The 20,316-nt window shown below is 44.6% G+C and overlaps 1 protein-coding gene across 1 annotated transcript in view; it reads left to right on the top strand.

The window, feature by feature from the left end:
- Positions 1-381: 381 nt before the first annotated feature.
- si:dkey-92j12.5 (multiple PDZ domain protein) overlaps positions 382-20,316 on the top strand; it is a 42,606-nt gene continuing 22,671 nt past the window's right edge. The window contains exons 1-21 of the mRNA XM_027282318.1: positions 382-452; positions 1,998-2,092; positions 2,866-3,032; positions 4,331-4,558; positions 4,781-4,849; positions 4,998-5,120; positions 5,751-5,834; positions 8,353-8,460; positions 8,589-8,691; positions 8,861-8,952; positions 9,400-9,613; positions 9,736-9,810; positions 10,397-10,476; positions 11,396-11,542; positions 12,325-12,513; positions 12,640-12,801; positions 13,145-13,354; positions 14,164-14,340; positions 15,747-15,870; positions 17,748-17,946; positions 19,896-19,937. Of these exons, the coding sequence (XP_027138119.1) occupies positions 2,080-2,092; positions 2,866-3,032; positions 4,331-4,558; positions 4,781-4,849; positions 4,998-5,120; positions 5,751-5,834; positions 8,353-8,460; positions 8,589-8,691; positions 8,861-8,952; positions 9,400-9,613; positions 9,736-9,810; positions 10,397-10,476; positions 11,396-11,542; positions 12,325-12,513; positions 12,640-12,801; positions 13,145-13,354; positions 14,164-14,340; positions 15,747-15,870; positions 17,748-17,946; positions 19,896-19,937 (2,606 nt within the window). The 5' untranslated portion in view covers positions 382-452; positions 1,998-2,079. The remainder of the gene's footprint in view (positions 453-1,997; positions 2,093-2,865; positions 3,033-4,330; positions 4,559-4,780; positions 4,850-4,997; positions 5,121-5,750; positions 5,835-8,352; positions 8,461-8,588; positions 8,692-8,860; positions 8,953-9,399; positions 9,614-9,735; positions 9,811-10,396; positions 10,477-11,395; positions 11,543-12,324; positions 12,514-12,639; positions 12,802-13,144; positions 13,355-14,163; positions 14,341-15,746; positions 15,871-17,747; positions 17,947-19,895; positions 19,938-20,316) is intronic.

The raw sequence follows: 20,316 nt of genomic DNA, 5'->3' as shown, positions 1-20,316 counted from the left end.
AAAGTTTTTATTCTAATTTCCACAGATTAGGACAGACAGTTTGGAGTTTACTGTCCCCGTGACATCCATGGCCACATTTGCAGAGAGCGCCCTGTTGAAAATGCATTAGAGGATTACTGGAGGCTCCTTCTATTCATCAGGGATGAGCCCTGTGTGTCTGAAGATCAGAGGGTGACATGCGCACTGCACGGAGCGCTCACAAGCCGCGGACACAATGCTGGAAAAAAAAACCCCATAAAGCGCACAGCTTGCTTCATGATATCTCTCTCTCTCTCTGTCAATAAGCTGTTATGACTTGTCCCATCAGGAAAGCGTCATTCTTTGTATTCGGCACCGGTAAATTCACCCTGCGGACTGGTGGAGGTGGAGGTGGAGGTGGAGGAGCTGGTGGATGCGCCGTGCTTGGAGCTCAGTGGGGACCTGTTGATAGCCCACCGGCGGTGCAATGGGAGGTGAGATCAGGCTTTTTCTCTGGTGTGTCCAGGTCATATCTGAAGAAATGAACAGACTGTCTTGTAGATGACGTGTCAGATTAGTAGCTAATGGCCCTGCGTAATTACTATAAATCATGATCTGCTCTGTTTTCTATTCTGGAGCAGTCAGCGTCGCTTTAATAGCAACAGGTATAAGATATAGATTTCATTAGGCTGCCGTGAAGGGCGCAGAAAATACTGCGATACCCCTTGTGCCTATCAATGCCCCCTAATTAGATTCCAGATGAGACGTTGTCATTTCCAGCCCATCGTTTTGCAAATCAAATCATGTCATTGCTATCATGCTTTGATGCTATACAGGCTTCCCCCTCCAGTCTGAATGGTCGGGAGGCCATGTGTCGCTCCTAATTACCATCACCGGCTGATAAAGGCTTTTGGAGAAGATTTAAATCCTGCTAAGGAGCATTAGTGAACATGCCAGGCGCCTGCAAACAAGCATGGCCCCTTCGGAAGAGAGGAAATGACACAGAACAGATGTAAAATGTATGTATGCTGTGCAAGAGGAGAGTGGGAGACTAATTAAAGTGTTTGTGCTATAATTATAATCAAGATTTTACCATTTTAATTTTGTTTACAGAGCGCCAAATCATAACAGAAGTTATCTCATGACACTTTTTAAAGAGCAGGTCTGCAGCGTGCTCTTATATAATATTATTTACAGAGACAGTCCACACCATGAGCAGGCGCCTGGCGGCAGTGGCGAAGAAAAAAGTTCCTTTAAGAGGCAAAAAACCTGGAGCAGAACAAATGAAAGTGTGATAACCAAGTGGCAACCTCCGTGGCTCTGAAGTGAAGCCAACACAAACAGCAGTTCCTCTTTAGGTACGCTTCAGGTACTACACTGTCCACATTACTCAAAAGTAAAACTTCATGCACACATGTTCCTTCGAGGCTGTGAAGAGAAGCCAACACAGGAAATGCAACAAACTGCAGTTCCTCTAACGTCCACTTGAGTCTGGCTCCAGAAGTGAGTCAGTCTCCATAAGTCCCCATGTTTCACAGCAGAAATAAACATGTTTACAGCCTGGTACAAAAAACAGTTTTGGTCTCTGTAGCTAATTTCCCCGTTCATGACAACTGTACTGAGGGTGAATTTATATACAACTCACCTGTTCACATTATATTAAGGCTTAAAGTTATGCAGGATTAAGAGCGTGGACGCTTTGATTGACAGTTAAGTGTTGTTACAGATGGCTTATTAGAGCACCCAGATCCGCTGATGATCCACGTCTTTGCCGATTTTTAGATCAGGCAGAAGAAGCAGTACATCCGACACGGCGATGAATATTTTCGGCTTTGAAAACCTACGGGTGACGTCACTCGTGCTCTGTCCATTCTTTACGCTGTCATTGGCAGAACCCAGCTCATGGTGTGCAGGCATCTGCCGTGAGTGGTTGATAAATGTGTCATAGCCTGCCACGAAAAATGTATATATCTGTTCAAGGTCACGTCAAAGCGAGAAAGTTTCAGCTCCTGTTGTCGTTGTTGTTGTTCGTGTCGCAGGTGCCAAACAGAGAAGAATGACATTTAACTGAGGCAGAGCATCACAGAGAAACAATTCATCAGAACAATCTGTCAGGCTGCGATGGAGATCATGGGTGAGTGTATTCGGTGACCTGCAGAGCAACGTTTAAAAGACAAACATGTTCCAGTAACCTCAGGAAGACACCCCACACACACACCCGCCACCAACCGTCAGAGGCTTACAATTAAGGTGTCAGGCCTGGCACACAGACGTGTGCAGGTGGCACCGGATTCACAGTCTGGTCGGTAGTCAAAACTTTGCGGTGAAGAGTTTACAGGGTCTTAACCTCCTGCCACATACAATTACTTCAATTGTGGCTTGTGCTCATTAGCTGCTGCTCACACCAAATAAACAAGGGCAATATGACCTGATGCCTCATTTCGGTCGTTGTCTTTGCTTTCTTAGGGGTGGCCCATCATTCTTTAGTACTAATTTAATGTTTGGTCATAAAGTTTTCTTACAAAGGAACACTTTGCGTAGGTTTTGGCCACAAGTGAACTCTTGCACTTGGAAACTTAATAACTTTGTCAGGAAGTGACACTCAAGCGTTCCGTGGTTCAGGGACAGACGAACAAACATCCTGTCCGCCCAAACCTCCATAACGTAATTTGTTTTTATTACTTATCACTCTGTGGATCAGTGTTGACAGAGGATGTCAGCACTGATCCCTATTAAGTATTGACATTTCATAGCTTATTCTCAAAGGTCTGGGTTTGTCTCGGGGTCACGCAGCAGCTGCTACAACATGTGGAGGCTAACACAAAGCCAAAACACGGGGGGAGGAGGAGGAGGAGGAGGGGGAATCCTGTATCTGAGTGACACAAATGATATACAATTCCTCTGCAGATACTCAGTGTGCCTTGGAGGCTGTCGAGAGACTGCAAGCCAGACTGAAGGAGAGAGGAGAGGCCCCCACGCAGGAGAAACTCTCCCTCCTAAAGACCGTCCTGCAGAGCCCCCTGTTCCATCACATACTCAGCTTACAGCGAGCTCAGCGGAAGCCCCCAGCGAAGGTACAGCGCCGAGCACGGACTTCGTGGGCGTTTAGCGTATATTGAATAGTCGGGATGGAGTCGGAGTCATTCCCAAAATACTGAAGGCAGGGACCAAACTGGATGAGTAATCAGCTTACCTAAGCTTAAAGCCTTGAGAAAGAGAGAGAGAGGGAGAGAGGGAGGGAGAAGTGGCTACATACCAAGTCGAGGAGTTTGCAGACAAACATCTAGTAGTGTGTGTGTGCATGGGATGTGGTGGTGCCTGATATAAGCTGATATGTGTGTGTTTATACACACACACACATCTGGTTCATTACTGCCAACACGTATGTACAGTGCGTGTGTGTGTGTATGATATTTGTGACACCATCAAGATATATAATTCACTCATCAGCGGTAATTGTCACGGCTTTGTAACTGTTGGTTTGTGGTGAACTGTAATAGGCTAATTCTATAAGGACTACAGATCTACACACACACACACACACACACACACACACACACACACACACCATTATTACATTAGCTTTGTGTGGTGTGAGCCTGTAGCCATTTAGCACCTCTGCATTCCAGGAAACATGGCACTGGATTATGTCTTCTGGAGTTTTACCAGGACGAGGTGCCGACGCTGCTTTTATTAGTTCAAATTCACAGATTTTAATGTGGAGCATCGAGAATGTGTTGGTGCAAATTAAAAGTGGTGCGAGGCTGCTTATTAGGATCTCTGTAGTGTTGTGTCTTTTATGCTACTACTGCTACGCCAACAGGTGTCGACGTGGTTAGGATGGAACAGCACGCACAGCAAAGAAACGAAAGCAGCTTATGAAAGTTTGAAACAGAAAAAAACCTTAAAGACAAAAAAAGGGAAGCGTTTATCTCAGATCCTCGTGTCTCTGCTCCATTTTAAAACTCTCTTTCTGTACTTTTTGTTTCTCACTTTTGTCTCTCTCTCTCTCCCCTCCCTTCCCCCGTTCTCCCTCCCACATCTTTCTTCGTTGTCTCACGATGCCCTCCTTTCTCAATTTCTTTATCCTTTCTATTTCCCTCCATCACCCCCTCACCTCTCGTCCTATTCCTCTCTGCCTCCGTATCTCCTTTCTTCAATTAATGTCTCCACCTCTCCGTCAATCCATTTCCCTCATCTCTTCATCTCGCTCATCCATTTTCCCTTCTCAATCTTTCTTTCTCCCTTCACTTCTATCCCTCAATCCCGGTCCCACCCCAATCCATCTCTTTTTCTCGCGTCCTCTCCATTTTTACACTTTTATCCCATCTCTTCATGGGTCCTATCTATCCAACCCTTATTGCTTTCTCAGTCTTACCAAGGGAAGGGCATTTCCAAATCTGTGTCCATGAACTGCGGCCCCTGCCAGGGCATGCCACAGGGACTGAGCCACAGTGACTCATACACATGGGCCATGGAGAACCGAAGGCCCAGCACTGCCAGATCCACGCACAGGGACGGCAGCATGTCTTCTCTGGGCTCGCACGATCTGTCTTTCTCTGGCATTTACCCAGACAAGTGCATTCAAACTGAATCCCAGGTACGGGAAAATCAATTTTTCTTTTTCTTCAATTTGTGAAATGCAACGCCGCCGATCCAAATGTCACATTTTTACATTGGAGAGTATTACATGACTTTATAAAACTAAAGCACAGTCAGATATTACATCATCTGTGGGCTTCAGCTGATCGCAAGAGGCTCAGCTTAACTCCACGCTGTTTCAGGTTTGCTTTTGTTTCACACATGACATTTATTTTTTTAGTACTGCACTCCCCCTCGAATCTCCCGAACCATGTCGATGGGGAGAAACCTGTCTGCTATTGCTCACGAGGTACAGTAGGCTTACCTGTGAGGTGTTACTGTAGAGCTGGTAAACGTGCGTCTGTGGATGTAGATAAACGAGGGAGTCGCTGTCGCACTTTGGCTCGTTAACGCTGTTTCACTTTGGGGGTTTTATACAAAAGACTCTGCTTTGTTAGAAACGTCACGTGGAGATGATAGAGCTGACCAACGATGGGAAAGGCCTTGGCTTTGGCATCATAGGAGGCCGAAGCACCGGAGTCATGGTTAAGACCATCCTTCCTGGTGGAGCTGCTGGACAGGTAAATCCACCTGCCAATCAATGACATAACCAAACCTTAAACAGCCAGTTAAAGGAAGAGCTCAACATTTTTTGGGGAATATGTGTTTTATACCTTCTTGCTGAGAGTTAGATGAGAAGATGCGTACCACTCTCATGTCTGTCTGTTAATTATTAACAACTACAACCAGCCAGGAGCTGGTTTGCCTATCGTAGGTTAAAGACTGGAAGTGTGGGGGGAGGGCAGCTAACCTGGCTCTGTCATTACAAACAACAACAATAATAATTTCCCTACCAGAACTAATTAACACTAATTATTCAGGTTTTGCAGGGGGGTTATACAGTATAATGGACTACATCTTGGCCAGACACAGTTCCTGGAGTCTTGGCTGGTTGCCTGGCAACCTCCCACTGACAAAAGGACCACAGACAGTAAGCTAAGCTAACTGTCCCTCTTGGCTGTGGCTTCATATTTAATGGAAAGACATGAGTGGTATCATTCTTCTCATTTAATTAACTCTCAACATGGAAGAACCTAAATGTATGCATTCCTTATGAAATCTTGAATATAGTGTCACATAAAAAATGTGTGTTTAGAATAATACACACAATATATCTCTAAAAAACTAAATGTTTTGGGGGTTTTTCCTAGGATAAGCGTCTGCGTAGCGGAGATCAAATTCTGCGTATCGGAGATACAGATTTGGCGGGCATGAACAGCGAGCAGGTGGCACAGGTGAGCTATCGTTTGTTTAGATGTGTAAAAGCAGTAGTTACAGTCATTTAGCAGACGCTTTAACCAAAGTGACCTGCAAAAAAAGGGAAACAATCTTGGTAAAGTGCTACTAGGACAGTGTATGTAAGCTGTGTGTATCCACTGTAAGCACACAGCAGCTACAGCTCCAGCTATAGCTGCTGTGTGCTGCTCTTTAACAGAGGCGGGGCAGTTAACAAGACTTACATTTGACAAAACAACCAGTTAGTCTGTAGGTTTTCCAGCAAACCAGTTTCCACCGGACGCATGTTGTCCAAAACAAACTAAGAAAAAAGTGTGTCCTTCACGATGGTGGATTTTACAGGTTTATTCACCAAAGTACAAAAAATAAAAAACATAAATTCTCCACGAGTCCATACACACTCCAAACCACGATTTTCAACACAATATCTCCCCTGATCCACTGACCTAGTTCCTAAACACCGTGCATTAAGGCACTTATTTTATCTGCTTCACTGAAACTAATAATGACATTAAACAATGAACCGTAAGAGTTTATGTTCAAATAATAACGAAATAACGATAATCATGACTTCAATTACCTTATTTTTAAATGCAATTAAATTATTAAACCACCATGAAATCCAAATACATTCTCCATAATGAACTGAAATTTACTGTGAATTATTTATCAATAATACGGCACCTACATAGTCTTTGTCCTGTTTGTCTTCTGTGTTGTAAAGTTGAAGTACTGGACAGTTGGTGAGAAGCTAGCCTCCGGCCTGAGGGGACAGTAATGAGTGGATAGTAGCAACAAAAAGGCAGGGTCCGACATAACCCATGGCCCGATGGCCCAAGTAAAAGTACATGCAGGGCAAGTTGATTGGCCAGTTACTGGCCTGAATCAGAGTCATGGGTAAATCGAAATTTAAGATTTGGATTTTTGCCGGGGGAAAAAAACCTTAAAGTTGTTTGCAAAACACTGTTTAGACAAAGAATAATAAAGAAAATGTCCGCTCAAGAGAACTATGAGGCAGAAAGAAGAACGATTTTTATTCCCTCATGGACTCAACAGTTCACATGGCTCAAACTTAGCGATGGAGGTGAAATGTTCTGTTGTGTTTGGCTGCAATTTCCAGCGCAGGCTGACCGGGCGGGGGCGTTTTTTTAAAAGGTATGGAGCATTTCAGGAAGCATGGCATGGATGCTCATGATAAGAACACGTCATAATGGGCGGGGCCGACCTGAGGTCAACAGGTGAGGGGTTTTCAGGTGTAATCATTGATGACACCTCACATCCTTTTTATAAGGACACCAGAAAAAAGATGCGGCGTGGGATGTGACTGCAGGAGTCAAAGAAACTACAGCCGGAAATATCGCGCGATTACGCGTGAAGCCGCTCGGTTGCCGGCAGAGACGCACCTGAGCAAACGGATTATGTGTGAGTTGGTGGACGGTGCGGAGCCGTTCCGCATGCAGTGTATTTTCAGGGTGCAGCAGGTGACTAAACTAATCAACGCTGCCTACAACACAATTAAACCGGAGAAGCCCTTCGTGTCTTTCGAAAAGACGGTCGCTCTTCTAAAGAAGAACGGTGCGGACGTCGGGTCCCGTCGGGCATGTCAGAGGTGAGTTAAAGTTCAAAACTAAAAGTTACAAATTTGTAGTGTGTAAATTTGCTCATACTGATCCAGAACAATCGTACCTGCTTTCAGCTGTAGCTTCAGCCTTCATCAGAGCTGTCACGTGTCTCCCACATACCTGGGTCACCGTTCTCCACAGGGGGCGTGAGGGCGGCGGCTGGGCTGGGGAACTTTATTTTGAAAGGTTTCCCGGCCCTGTCAGCTGTTTTAAGACACGTGACACCAAGAAGACGCTTTGACGGCTGAAGCTACAGCAGGTATGATTACATCCTATCCTAACTTACCTGTCTGATCACAAGAAACTAAAACTATAATACCTTGTGTTGTCCTAACTACTACTTTTTTATTTTTCAGGTTTGGAAATGTCTGGAGGGTCCAGACCTTGGTGGACAGGTGGCTTGCAGCAGCAACTGTTCTATGTGGTTGTGTTCTACGGCAGATGCATTCTTAGTTATTGACATTAGAAAGAGAAATTATTATCTGAAATGTGTAAATTGTAAAATGTAAATGAAATGAATTTAATAAATCAAAATTTCGGGTTATTTTTGAGTTATTTTCATTTTTGTCAGCCGGGCCAGTAAAACTCTGATCTACTGGTCCCTGGAAAAAAATGTTATGTTGAGCCCTGAAAGGTGAGATTCCTGCTTTATTAAAGGTGTTTATTTAAACATAATAAAAGTCTTCAAGGATGAAGACATACTGGTTGGTTTGTCGATTGTTTGTCTAACCTCCGTTAAAGAGCAGTGAGCGTACGGCCACCTCCCAGACAGTCCCCCCCCCTGTAGTTAATGAGGCACACGGTGCTAATGCACTCTATTTTTATGTTATGTATTTATTAATTGTCACACACTATCACTTCTAATCCGTTCACTACAAATAACCACCTGGTCCAGGTGCTGCGAAACGCCGGTAGCAAGGTGAAACTGCTCATCGCCAGGGATATCATTAAGGACAGCCACCTTTCCTCACCTGTACCCAGCCATGGCAGCTTGGAGGACAAGGTGTGTGTGTGTGTGTGTGTGTGCACCTAATTCAAATATGTCAAATAATTGGCTAAAAAGGTGACATTAAATGTGTTCCCATTACATAAAAATGTGCATATGATTTATTGTTGTGTGTTTCTTTCCAGCTCAGTGACTTGAATGACGACTATGAATTCAGCGTGCAGTTCACTAAAAACACTCGCGGCCTGGGATTCACCATTTCCAGCTACATAGGTGACTTAAACTCAGGTAATAATATCTACCAAGTTTTAATGAGAGCTTAATCATACTTAATCCAAGCTAAATTGATGGAAACAAACTGGAAAAAATAACAAAATTCTGAGTAATACCTCGAGTAGCTCGAGTACACAATCCATGCTGAGTTTGTCTTCCATATATTATCTCTCTTTTTCCTCAGTCTACAGCGCCGGTGTGACCGTGAAGAGCATAGTGAAAGGCAGCGCTGTCGACCACGATGGACGCATCCACATCGGAGACATCATCCTATCTGTGAGCTCCTCTCCAAAAAAACACAACAGATGGCTTTTTTTTCCTTTTTTTTATTTTTATTATTGTGCTCTCTGACGACAAATGGCTCGTTGTGTCTCAAATATATTCTCTGCTGAATCTTAACGATTGCAGCATCTCTAAATCTGCACAGTTTGCAACTTATAGTAGTTCCATACACACCAATTAGGTTCTTTTTTAGCTGATGAAGGGGATTTCTGTTAGTTTCACTTTTACTCCCATCCATCTCTTCATCATATCTTGTTTTTACGTATGCTTTCCATCTCGCTCTATTTTTATTTTTGATTACTATTGATTTTTTTCTTTTTTTAAAATTACCCTCTTACCGTCCGCTCCAGCCACAAAACTTTTACTTATTTATTTTCATTTTGGCTCTTCTCTCCACTCCCTACCATAACATCTCTTGCCCCCCCTCCCTTCCTTCCTCAGGTGGACGGCCTGAGCCTACAGGGCTGCAGTGAGCAGCGTGCCATGGAGGTGCTGAGGAGGACGGGTCCCCTGGTCAGACTGAGGTTGCTGAGGAAGGCTGTCCGTCTGAGTCACATCCTGCCCCCGGTTCCTCCCCTGCAGCCCCTCCGACACTCCCACAGCTTCAGCGAGGGCAATCCCTACAGAGTGGGCCTCAACAAGATTCAAGAGACAGGTGCTTCATCAGATCAGAGAATAAACACACAGGTGTTACCTGCACTTATTTGGCTGAATCGTGTCCAAATCAACATCTAATCCTTGTTTGAACTTGAACTAAAACGTATTTCGGTCTACCAGGAATCTGCTCGCTGCGTGAGATCTCCCGGCGTGCAGCATACGCCAACAGGCGACCCCGACACGATTCCAGAAACGGTAAGCCTCCCCGCCTTTTCCCATACTGCACTGCAGTCTGGAACTGGATCATGGGACTTAGTCCGATATGCTGATTGGACTCAGGGAACGGCAATGTGGCAGCGAAGCATGCACTTTGATGGGAGTCTATTTATAGTGCTGTGCAGTCATGTGTTTATCCAACTCATTCAGCTCATTCCAGATGATTTGTCTCTCGCCCCCGCCTGCATACATGGCTTTATTTAGACGAGGACTTTTTTTGGGCTTGATTAGAGAGTGCAGCCAAATAAGCCCTGATTGCTGCGAGGCTTTAATAGATGAACGAGAAAACATTCGTTTGCCAAGAAATCATAAGATGGTGTGTGTGTGTGTGTGTGTGTGTGTGTGTGTGTGTGTGTGTCTTTCTGAGTGGTTGTGGTTCACATCCTGATTTGCTACAAGGAGAATTATGTTGCTTCCTCTCCGTAAAACAGCCAAAGTGATGTTCTTATATTATCCATTGATTGGATCATCAACGGCTAAGAAGAGTGTGAATGGGGATGTGTGTGTGCATATGTGTGAGTGTGACATGATGCTGATTGCCTTTGTACCTGTGCACATTTCACAGGTGTGAAGCTGACACCAGCTGAGGAGGAAGACCTGAGGAAGAGGTGGCAGCATGCAGTTGGCCCACGCTATGAAGTTATTGTACGTCTCTCTGTAATGAACATGAGCTTTAAATATAATATAATATTTTAAAAAAAACTGGATCTAAAAATATCAGTGTTGTATGTATTTAAATGCTTCATTAGTGTGCCTGATAGTGCGAAGCACAACAGAAAATCGCCACAAACATGACAAATGTTGGAGGGACTTATTATGGAATGCAGAGGCAGAGAGAAAACTGCTCCCATGGCCACAAATTTCACTCAACAGACATAATTTTAAAATAGGATTGTTGGAAAATTGGTCATCTCGCTCACATAAACCTGCTGAAGCTGTCAGACTCAAAGTTTTAGCTCAAATAACAGATGCGTCAGGATCACCAACCAGCTGCCCCGTGTTAATTAAGAGCAGAAATTTCTGGAGGAGCACTTCTTTTCCAATCTCCAAGAGGTCACATTTATTAACTTTAGCCACCCAGATTCAGGATGGACATGCTCGGCGAGATGAGGATGCCTCCGGTCATTTCGGTTGTTTGATACGACCCACGGTTTGGCATTTGTGGCCGCTCGTTCCGAGGTGGACTTTCAAGGTCACCTGACAGACACAGGTGCTGTTTGTTGCTCTGCTCTGATTGGTGGACTGCAGTGGAGCTGGTAGTTAACTGAACCTGGTTGATTGAAGTCTCTGTCTAATATGACCTTCTCTCTCATGGACACATACAAAGACATACTTGAATGAATGGTACTACAAGTCCCATACATTGACTATATCTCTTACTGCCGTGTTTACCCTCTGAGCCTTTTCAAGCTCAATAATATCAGACACACTCAATTTATTTCTTTATTTTCATCCACTCGTTGCATGCTAAGCTGTAATTCCCATTAATGAAGAGAAGCCCACTTAATTGACCTTTCTTGTCTTCCTCTGTTTACCATGAATCCACTTCACATCGATCTTTTAGGTGTGTCACCTGGAGCGTTTCGGCGAGACAAGTGGTCTTGGCATCAGTCTGGAGGCTCGGGCGGGACACCACTATCTGTGCTCCATCTTACCTGAGGGGCCCGTCGGCCAAAGCGGCAAGATCTTCACCGGAGATCAAATATTGGAGGTGACAGACTGATCCTTTCAGCCAATTACTGCACAACTCAGCCTTTTTGATAAGGAGATGAGATCATACAAAGTGGAGCGAGATACGATCTGTGCGGGACTGATTATTTTTTCACTTCTGTGGATGGTTAATTAAAAAAAAAAAAAAAGCTTCCTTGAGGATTATCTTTAGTTCACAGTTTCTTACTGTACTAAGCTTTACTTAAACTTCAAACCGCACAATATAGTTTAACGCTTTCAGACGCCACACTATATCAAAAACAGCATGCAGCTTTTTTCCCCTGAAGGCAGCACCATCATAAGAAGGTGGGTGTGAGCATGTGTGCCTCTGTGCACTTGTGCCTGTACTGCAGTGGGGGCCGAGCTCGCCTCCTCCCCCGCCATCGGGCAAGTTCACGCACCCACACGCATCACTCATCGTGATGAGCAGTCCGATGGACTCCCGGACGGCGTGCGGTGGCTTCACTCGCGGATACAGAACACGGCTGCTCGTGTCCCCTGTGTCTTTGAGCGTACAGCCAACATCTGTGTCGCAGCTCGACCCCTTGATCTCCTCCAGACGACATCGGCGCGGCGAAGCCATTGTTTTTTAAAATGAGCCTCACACGCTTCAGCTTTAATTGTCCTTTGTGTGGCTGTGATGTAGTATGGACACTAATTGCTCCAAAAAATATTACATTTTAGACAAACAGTCATAGAACAGACAGACACACAGGTACAATAATATCAGCTATGACTCAGCCATAAGAATATCTGTCTTAGAAAACACTGTCTTCCTGGCAGGTGAATGGGATCCCTCTCATTGGGGAGACACATAAGGAGGTGGTCAATATTCTGAAGGAGCTGCCCATGCACGTTTGCCTGGTGTGCTCCCGCATCGTACCCCCCGTAATCCCCGACAGCGATGAGGAAGATGACGGCGATGACGTCCGTCTCACCCTGAAAGAGCTGCTGGCCGAGTTCAACGACAAGGTGAACGTCGATGAAAAGATAAAACCACATTAGAGCATCTGCAAAAACACCACCGACATGCCACTTCTCCTGTAAATCAATCTCATTTCCCGTGTCCTCTCTCTCTCTCCTATCTGCTTGTCCCAGTTGGACCAGGGCTGTGTCATTCCCTGTCCTACGGCTGAGGACATCACCAAGCGTGGCGTCCCACCCATGTCACCTCCTCTGGCCATGTGGGAGAGAGAGGCTCAGGTGGTTGAGCTGGAGAAAGGCGAGTCGGGACTGGGCTTCAGTATCCTGGACTACCAGGTCAGAGACATGCCCCTGAGCCTTTCCATAAATAGAACAGACTGGAATAGGCTGCAGTCTAAGAATATCAGTGTCAGGTTGGATAGGGTGAACACTCACAAATTCTAAGAAAACAGAGAAGCATGTGGACTCCTTGTGTTCTGTCTGTCTGTACATTAAACCATTAAGACTGGAAAGCGTTCTGTCAGTTGCTGCTTTAAATTTTATATTAAAAAAAATAGGTCCAATCTTTTTACAACAGCTGGTTGTTTTATTCGGCATTCATCTGCCATTTGAATTCACAATTATCTTAGATTATGCGTGTGTTTTCTCTTCTGTAAGCCGTCCTCATGTCTCACTCTAGGATCCAGAAGACGCCACTAAAACTGTTCTGGTAATCCGGTCCCTGGTGCCTGGAGGCGTAGCAGACCGAGATGGCCGCCTGCTACCCGGTGACCGACTCATGTTTGTTAATGAAACCGATTTGGAAGGTGCCAGCCTGGATTATGCCGTGCACGTCCTCAAGTCCACCGGCTACGGCCCGATCCACATTGGAGTTGCCAAACCACTGCCGGTGTGTAGAGAGATGTCAATTTAAAGACTTTGATAGGAGTAAAATTTCAGGTTTTTGTGCACTTGATTGAATTTAGTTTAATTTTGTGACTTTGAAAAAACGATTACGGATGAAATCCGGATATTTTATGTTGCGATATGAATATAAATCATGTTGGAAGTTCTTGAAAATCAAATGAGGAAAAAAGTTTATAGGTAAATTAACCTGACAGAAAAAAATCAAGGTGCTTCATCACAATAATCCACATATGCAACATCCTTCCTGCTCACTGCTCACTGACTTATCAAAGCTGTGAATACTAAATGACGGCACATTCATATTGTCATACAGTGTATAATATGTGCACATCTTGGAAATTTGCTCTGAAACGCGTTAATCATCATCGGCTGCAGCAGATGTACCCATTTGTTCAAAAGTTTTTCTTCCAGGATTTCATTAAATTCTTCAGCAAACTGATATTTTATATGAATGAACTCATAGGATGTGACATTTATTTCCACGGACGTGCGCAACAATTACTTAAACGTATGGTTTTCTTGCAAGTACAGTATTTCTTCTCCCTTTTGTTGTGGACTGTGGCTTAGTAACAAAGAGCTGAGAATCCAGTTACAGGCCGTCTGAATATTTAATGCGGCTGAGAGATGAACACAATGCTCGACCACACTACAGATGGAGAGAGAATGGGAGAGGAGAAGAGGGTGTCTAATTTACAGTCACCTTCTCTAGCCTCGTTTGCTTCCATGTGAATTTGCTTCCACTTTTTAACCCAAAAAAACTTTCTTAATTTTCAACTTTTTTGGTATTCTCAGCTGGAACTGTGCGGCGGACTAACACCCATCTCGGAGGGGAGCGCTCGGGCTTCCTGCGATGACACCGACAGCCACACTCAGATCAGCCTGCTAGCCGAGGCAGGGGAGGCTACCACCAACACTGACACTTGTAACTCTGAGGATAACAGCATCATCCAGCCGTGTTACACTGCAACGGTATGTCACACTGCACGAGATGAACATCGTTAAAAACTATTTACGTTGATGGATGCTTCCTGCTGCATACTTTCTGCGGTCAGGAGAGTAAAGGCTGTTAGTTTGTCTCTGTGATATAGTTTCTAGTTCTGTGTGCAGAAAGTAGATCTAAAAATAAATTGATTTGTCACAGTACCTCGTTAAAATTCACTGGTTTTAGGAAAAAGTGTTATTTGGTTCATAAACATAAACTCATTTGTCTGTCTGTCATCTGACGGGATTCTTGTAAATTATTCTTGCTTGATGCTTCAGACTCAGCAGGAAACGGTGACAGTTACAGTAACACCGCAGCAGCAGCAGCAGCCTGAGTTTCTGCAGTCCATCACGTAGGAAGCATCGCTCATTACCATGCAAACCCGAGATTCTGTGGGTAGCCATTTTAGCTGCTCCAAAGGAGATTACTATGACAGCGTCTGCTCTATAGTGGGGGAGCTTAGAGCCGCCTGTATCAGTATCACTGGGTCAGGTATAGAGAAAGTGCTCAGTGTCAAAGACTTGTTCCTCCATTGTGGCCTCAACTCAATCCTATTGAGGCGGCCTTTTGTACTCGCTTTTGCTTAATTACCAACAATTGCCTCTCAATGAAAAGTGCTTACCGCTCGCACGACATTGGCACCTGGCGTAGCAGCAAGGACATACAGCACAACACACACACAAAGAGACTCGGGGAAGTGTCAGTGTGTTCCCATCAAAGACGGGGTTTGTTGCAAAGGTAGCTTCAGAACTTCAGTGCCGCTTGTACTTCCTGTGAAGGTTCAAAGACGGATCTCCTCGCCGGCCTTTTTTTTTTCTTTGGAAAATGCCCCGGGGGGCCGAAGGAGTCCACCGTCCTGCGTGTTTTACATTTCAGAATTACTCCAAAGGCCTTCACCTTGGAGAGTTAACAGCTGTTTGAAGTCTTTTTTGTATCGGCGTCAGAAATATGATTCGTTGTGATGATGGTAGTTTTGGACAAATTTCTCTTCTAGAAGTTTGAAGATTTGTTCATGCACCAGAGCTGTTTTATAAAATCTCTGTTTGTCCTGCTGCTTCTTTACCGCCCTGTTTACTGGTACAACAAACACCGCCAACCATTTTAGCCGTGGCTTAAAGGATGTCCGTCTGATGGCCGGTCGGTTGATCCTCCACTTTGGTTCAGGCTGAAATATCCCAACAAATAAAAAATATACCAACACAGATTGGATTAATAGTTCTAGCGCCACCATGAGGCTGACATCCGTGGTTCAGAACTCTCTAAATATAGAAGGTCTCTCTGGGATCAGTTCTTAGGACTTTTCCTGTATGTATGTTAAAGCATGACTGTGCCTTATTATGTATTTGTTGCTTACTCACTCGTGTCCTGCTGTCTGTCTGTCTGTCTCTCTTAGGAAGACCAGCCGCGTCATCGCTTCGACATCATGGAAGAGGACGACGGGCGGCAGGCACCGCCTCCGCCACCCCGCAGCAGCTTCGAGAGGACGGTCACTGTTGTCCGGGGCAACCGTAGCCTTGGTATGTTCTCCGTCTTTCTCATGATGATGCTGTCTTGGTGTGTGTACGTCGCCGGCACGGCGATAATGACTCTGATAGGCGGTGGCAACCACCCCGAAGAGGAGTGGTGAGGCGATGCACTCCTCATACCTGAGGGAGGAGATGATGTTGACTTCTGTTGATGACTTTGTGTGCGTGTTGTGGAGGTCAGAGTAACGTGAAATAACTTCAAGGAGTAATATTAAAACCTAGGAGTATATATTTATTTGAATATTGATTTAAATATCTGTTTTTTATAGTCCAGCGTTGAGAGAAGGTTGTTTTTTAGTCTGCTGTTTGGCTGTTCAGGCATGACAGAGAGGGAACAACAGGGTGTAAGGCACTCCTGCACTTTCATCTAAGGGCACTATGCAAAACATAAAGGTACAAACTCATTTGTATTCTGGAAACGTGCTTTAGTAAGGCACTGCACTACTGTGTGTGTGTGTGTGTGTGAGAAAGTTTAAATTATGTAAATGTTCTTAGGTAGAGAAAATCAAGGTCATAACCTGCCGTCTGTGTGTCACTGCATTCTTTGGTTTTCATCTGTTTCAAATATTGTAGGTCTTCTTGTCGAGATGTTTAACGTAGCTTCGCTTTTCTGGAGGTTCGCCGTGTGTTCCGCTTCATTTGAATACATTTGAATTTGAAGCAAAGCTGCTGCCGCTCGTACAGAGTCATGGTCCGCGTTTGAATACTGGTTGATGTTGCATGACCAATGGTATTGTAACGCAGTCTTTATTTGCATTCCTCACGTTAATTAGGTGCCATTGTACAATTCCACCCATTGTGTAACTGTGTCCAACTTTGGAGATGAGCCATGTTAACATGTACAGGCACGTATGTTGTATGCTTGTTTGATGCAGAGCAGGGGGTTAAAGGAAAAAGCTCTGACGGACTGAAATGTGGACTTTTTCTTTTTTCTTTTTTTTCTTGCCTTGCTCGTCTAAAAACATGAATATTATAATAATAAGTCTGTTTGGAAGTCTTGGCTTATTCATGAATCAGTGTTGCACTCACCGTGTGTTTGTGGTACCTTTTTTAAAGTTTGTTGTGGTCAAAACAAATAGATTTTCATGTGAATCATTCTTATTTTGTAATAGTTACGTGTATGTTGTTGATGTGTTTTAGTATTTCATCACTTTTGAATGCTGAGACGTTCACGGTTCATCAGACTCTGAAATGTGTGTCTTCTGTTTGTTTGTCTCGTCTCATCTGCGTCTGTAGCTGCGTCTCTGTCCGGCTGTATTCCAGGCACTATGATTGTATTGTAATTTGAATGTGATACCAAAAAAAAAACCCAATAAACTATTTATTTGATCAAAAATAAGCACAAAGTCATTTTCTTTGACCAGCTTCAAATTCTGTACGACCATAGTGTTGTGGATGTGTATAGTCCTCCGTTAGATTTTAGCCTTCCCTGTGTGTGTGTGTGTGTGTGTGTGTGTGTGTGTGTGTGTGTGTGTGTGTGTGTGTGTGTGTGTGTGATGCCTGACTTACCTGCTTCTGCCTGTTTGCATTAATTAAGTGTTTTGTGTAATCCGCCTAGTGTCCAATTCAATAATGCCAGCGTCAGGTGTTTTTGTGACTGGCATGTGTTACCCCCTCGAGTCACCTGTGCCCTGTGTGTGTGTGTGTGTGACTTTGAGGGATGATGCTGTGTAAATGTCAAGCATGTGTAGCCATGTTTGCACGCTAATCTGCCTAGTGTCCGTCTTGGTTATGCTGATTACGCCACTGTCAGGTGTTTGTTTGTGCGACTGTCTGCTTGGCGTGAATTCAAGGCAGCCTAAGCCAACCTCTCCACTCACCCGAGCTTGTGTGTGTGTGTGTGTGTGCGTGTGTGTGCGTGTTGGCAGGGATGTCGGTGAGTGCTATCAAGGACGGCTCAGGCATGCTGGTGCGCAGCGTGGTCCAGGGGGGCTCTGTTAGCCAGGATGGCAGGCTAGGGGTTGGGGACGCTATCTTGGCCATCAACGGAGAACCCACCTCCAACCTGACCAACGCCAGGGCCAGAGCCATGCTCCGCAGACACTCTGTCATAGGGCCAGAGATGAGGTGAGGAGCCAGTCCACTGTCCAACAGCATTATTATCTGTCTGAGCTTTGAACAGGTGATGCTGACATCACGCTGTAGCTCACACAGCTCTGTGAACGTGAACATTTCTCTCATGTAAGACAGTATTTTCACGGATCGGTCTTCAAGGTGTGGGAGGTAAACATGACAAAATAAAATGATACATAAAATGCACAAAAACAAATATAAAGTGCATTAAAAGATACAACTCACCATTAGGCTGAAATAGTGAGAGCTTGTTTCTCTGCAACGAGCCGGCCCCATCGAGACACCTGAAGTGTGTTCCTCATGTCCAGAATACTCTGTAAGTTTGTTCTCCAAAGATGTTTTTAACTCATTTTTGCTTGTGGGCTCAATTTTGGGGTTAACGAGTGTCTAGGCACAATGTGCCAAGAGGCACAGATGCACACTGGTCATTTTTCCAAAATAAAACATCTTTTAGACTCTATTAGTCAATAAAATATCTATTTATTCATTCTTCCTGTGTGGCCCGGTAGCAAATGATCAACTGACTGGTACCAGTCCACAGTGTGGTGGTTGGGGACCACTGCACTACATCTCTAACCTCCCCCAAAAAGCACTGGATGTGCAACACGATGACTCAAGCGCTACTTAAATCTTCACAACATCATCAAGAAATTGTCAGATTCTTTTGTTGTCAGTAAAAAAAATATTAAATTAGAATTACGGATGTTTCTACTGTATGCAGTGACGTTGCTGGACAGTCGTGACAGTGAGCCGGCATGAACGATATCAGAACCACCCCCAAAAAAACAGCATCATTAATTTCATTATTTACACCTGTGCTTCCTGCTGTGACACGTCAAAATGTCCTCTGAAAACCACCCAGACAGACAGACAGGTGTTTTCACTTATTCTGCCTAATTAGACATCTGCTCAGGCTGAAGTTGAGCTGGATTTACATGAGATCACCAGGCCGATTGATACAAAGGTGGAACTCTCCAGCCCTAATAAAGTAGGTGTGATAAAGCTGCAGAGGGTCAGAGGAGATTTCCATCGAGCACAGTCTGTACACGCTCACACAGTCCTCAGATCTAATCGGGCACCGTAAGTGAAAACACCTGGGTGACATTCATGGAAACTCCGACAACAGAGTTGTATTGTCTTTATTGTCTGTCCTGTTGTAAATATTTGCCATGGTTTCATATGGCTCTCATATTTATTTGTGTCTTGCAAAAATCGATTTGCACCAGGAGGAGCCGGTCTTTAATCAATATTAGGAAACTATCAATAAGTCATCACAGGAAATTAAATGCTTTCAAAAGCAATTAGAAGAGCAGATTTGATTTGTCGTAATGATTCCCGCTTTCTAAACATCCAATGACGGACTGATCCTCCTAATCCGGTTCATTTCTAAGCACAGGACCAGAGGCGAGCCACAGGTGTGCTGCATCCCTCTGCCACACATATCGACATGCTGAAAGTTGTGACATGTTTTTTGAAGAATAATACTCCGTCCTTACCTCTGCATATAATCCACTCTGAGCTCTTTTCACAGTGCAAAGATTGCGCGAACACGTGCGCAGCCGCCGTGCCTTTGAACAGCTGTTACTACCTCGTAAAAACGTGATTTGTGTAGGTTAGAACGCAGCTGACGGCGCGAAATGGTTACATAACGCGTAACATCTGGTGGCCACAACCTGTGACACAAAACAAACGCTCCGCATTTGGGCCCAGTATTAAAGTAGGGCGAATGGGTGGCACGTTTTTCTTTAAACAGATTCCAGCGCAGTTATTTATATGACACAGTTCAGTTTGAAAAACGAGTTCAGAGTTCGATATGGAAAGCTCATCTGGGTGTGCAGAGAACAATCAACTCGATATGGAAAGCTCATCTGGGTGTGCAGAGAACAATCAACCACCCAGAGAGAGAAAAAAACCAATAACTGAACACTGCTCACGTTTTTTAGATCTACCCGTGCAGATCTCGACAGTCGGCGTGACTCGCCTCAGTGAGTATACGTACAGCCGAACATGAACATGTGCCCTCGCCGCAGTCGCAAACATGACCATCACCGCATCGCCACGTCTAAATGATCTTGTCTCGCTTTGGATCTCCATCACCACCTTTTGTTTTTGACACCGCAGTCATAGTTGACTGAGGCGCTGCAGTCAATGTTAAATTAGATTAGATGATGAAATTTTAAAGATAGCCTGAAGGGAAATTGGGTAAATTATTACTTGTTCTAACATCAGCAGTTATGGCTCCACATTGACAATGCTTGTTTGGCTGATTGGAGATGTGCTCCACCTCCACCACCCCGCTGCCCTGCAAAACACCCACCCACTCTCTCTCTCTCTTGCTTTTATAGACACACACACTCACACACA

The sequence above is a fragment of the Larimichthys crocea genome, chromosome X, assembly GCF_000972845.2.
Source record: "Larimichthys crocea isolate SSNF chromosome X, L_crocea_2.0, whole genome shotgun sequence".
NCBI lineage: Eukaryota > Metazoa > Chordata > Actinopteri > Sciaenidae > Larimichthys > Larimichthys crocea.
Note: the sequence above shows the minus strand (reverse complement) of the source record. Positions and strands in the feature narration are given on the sequence as shown.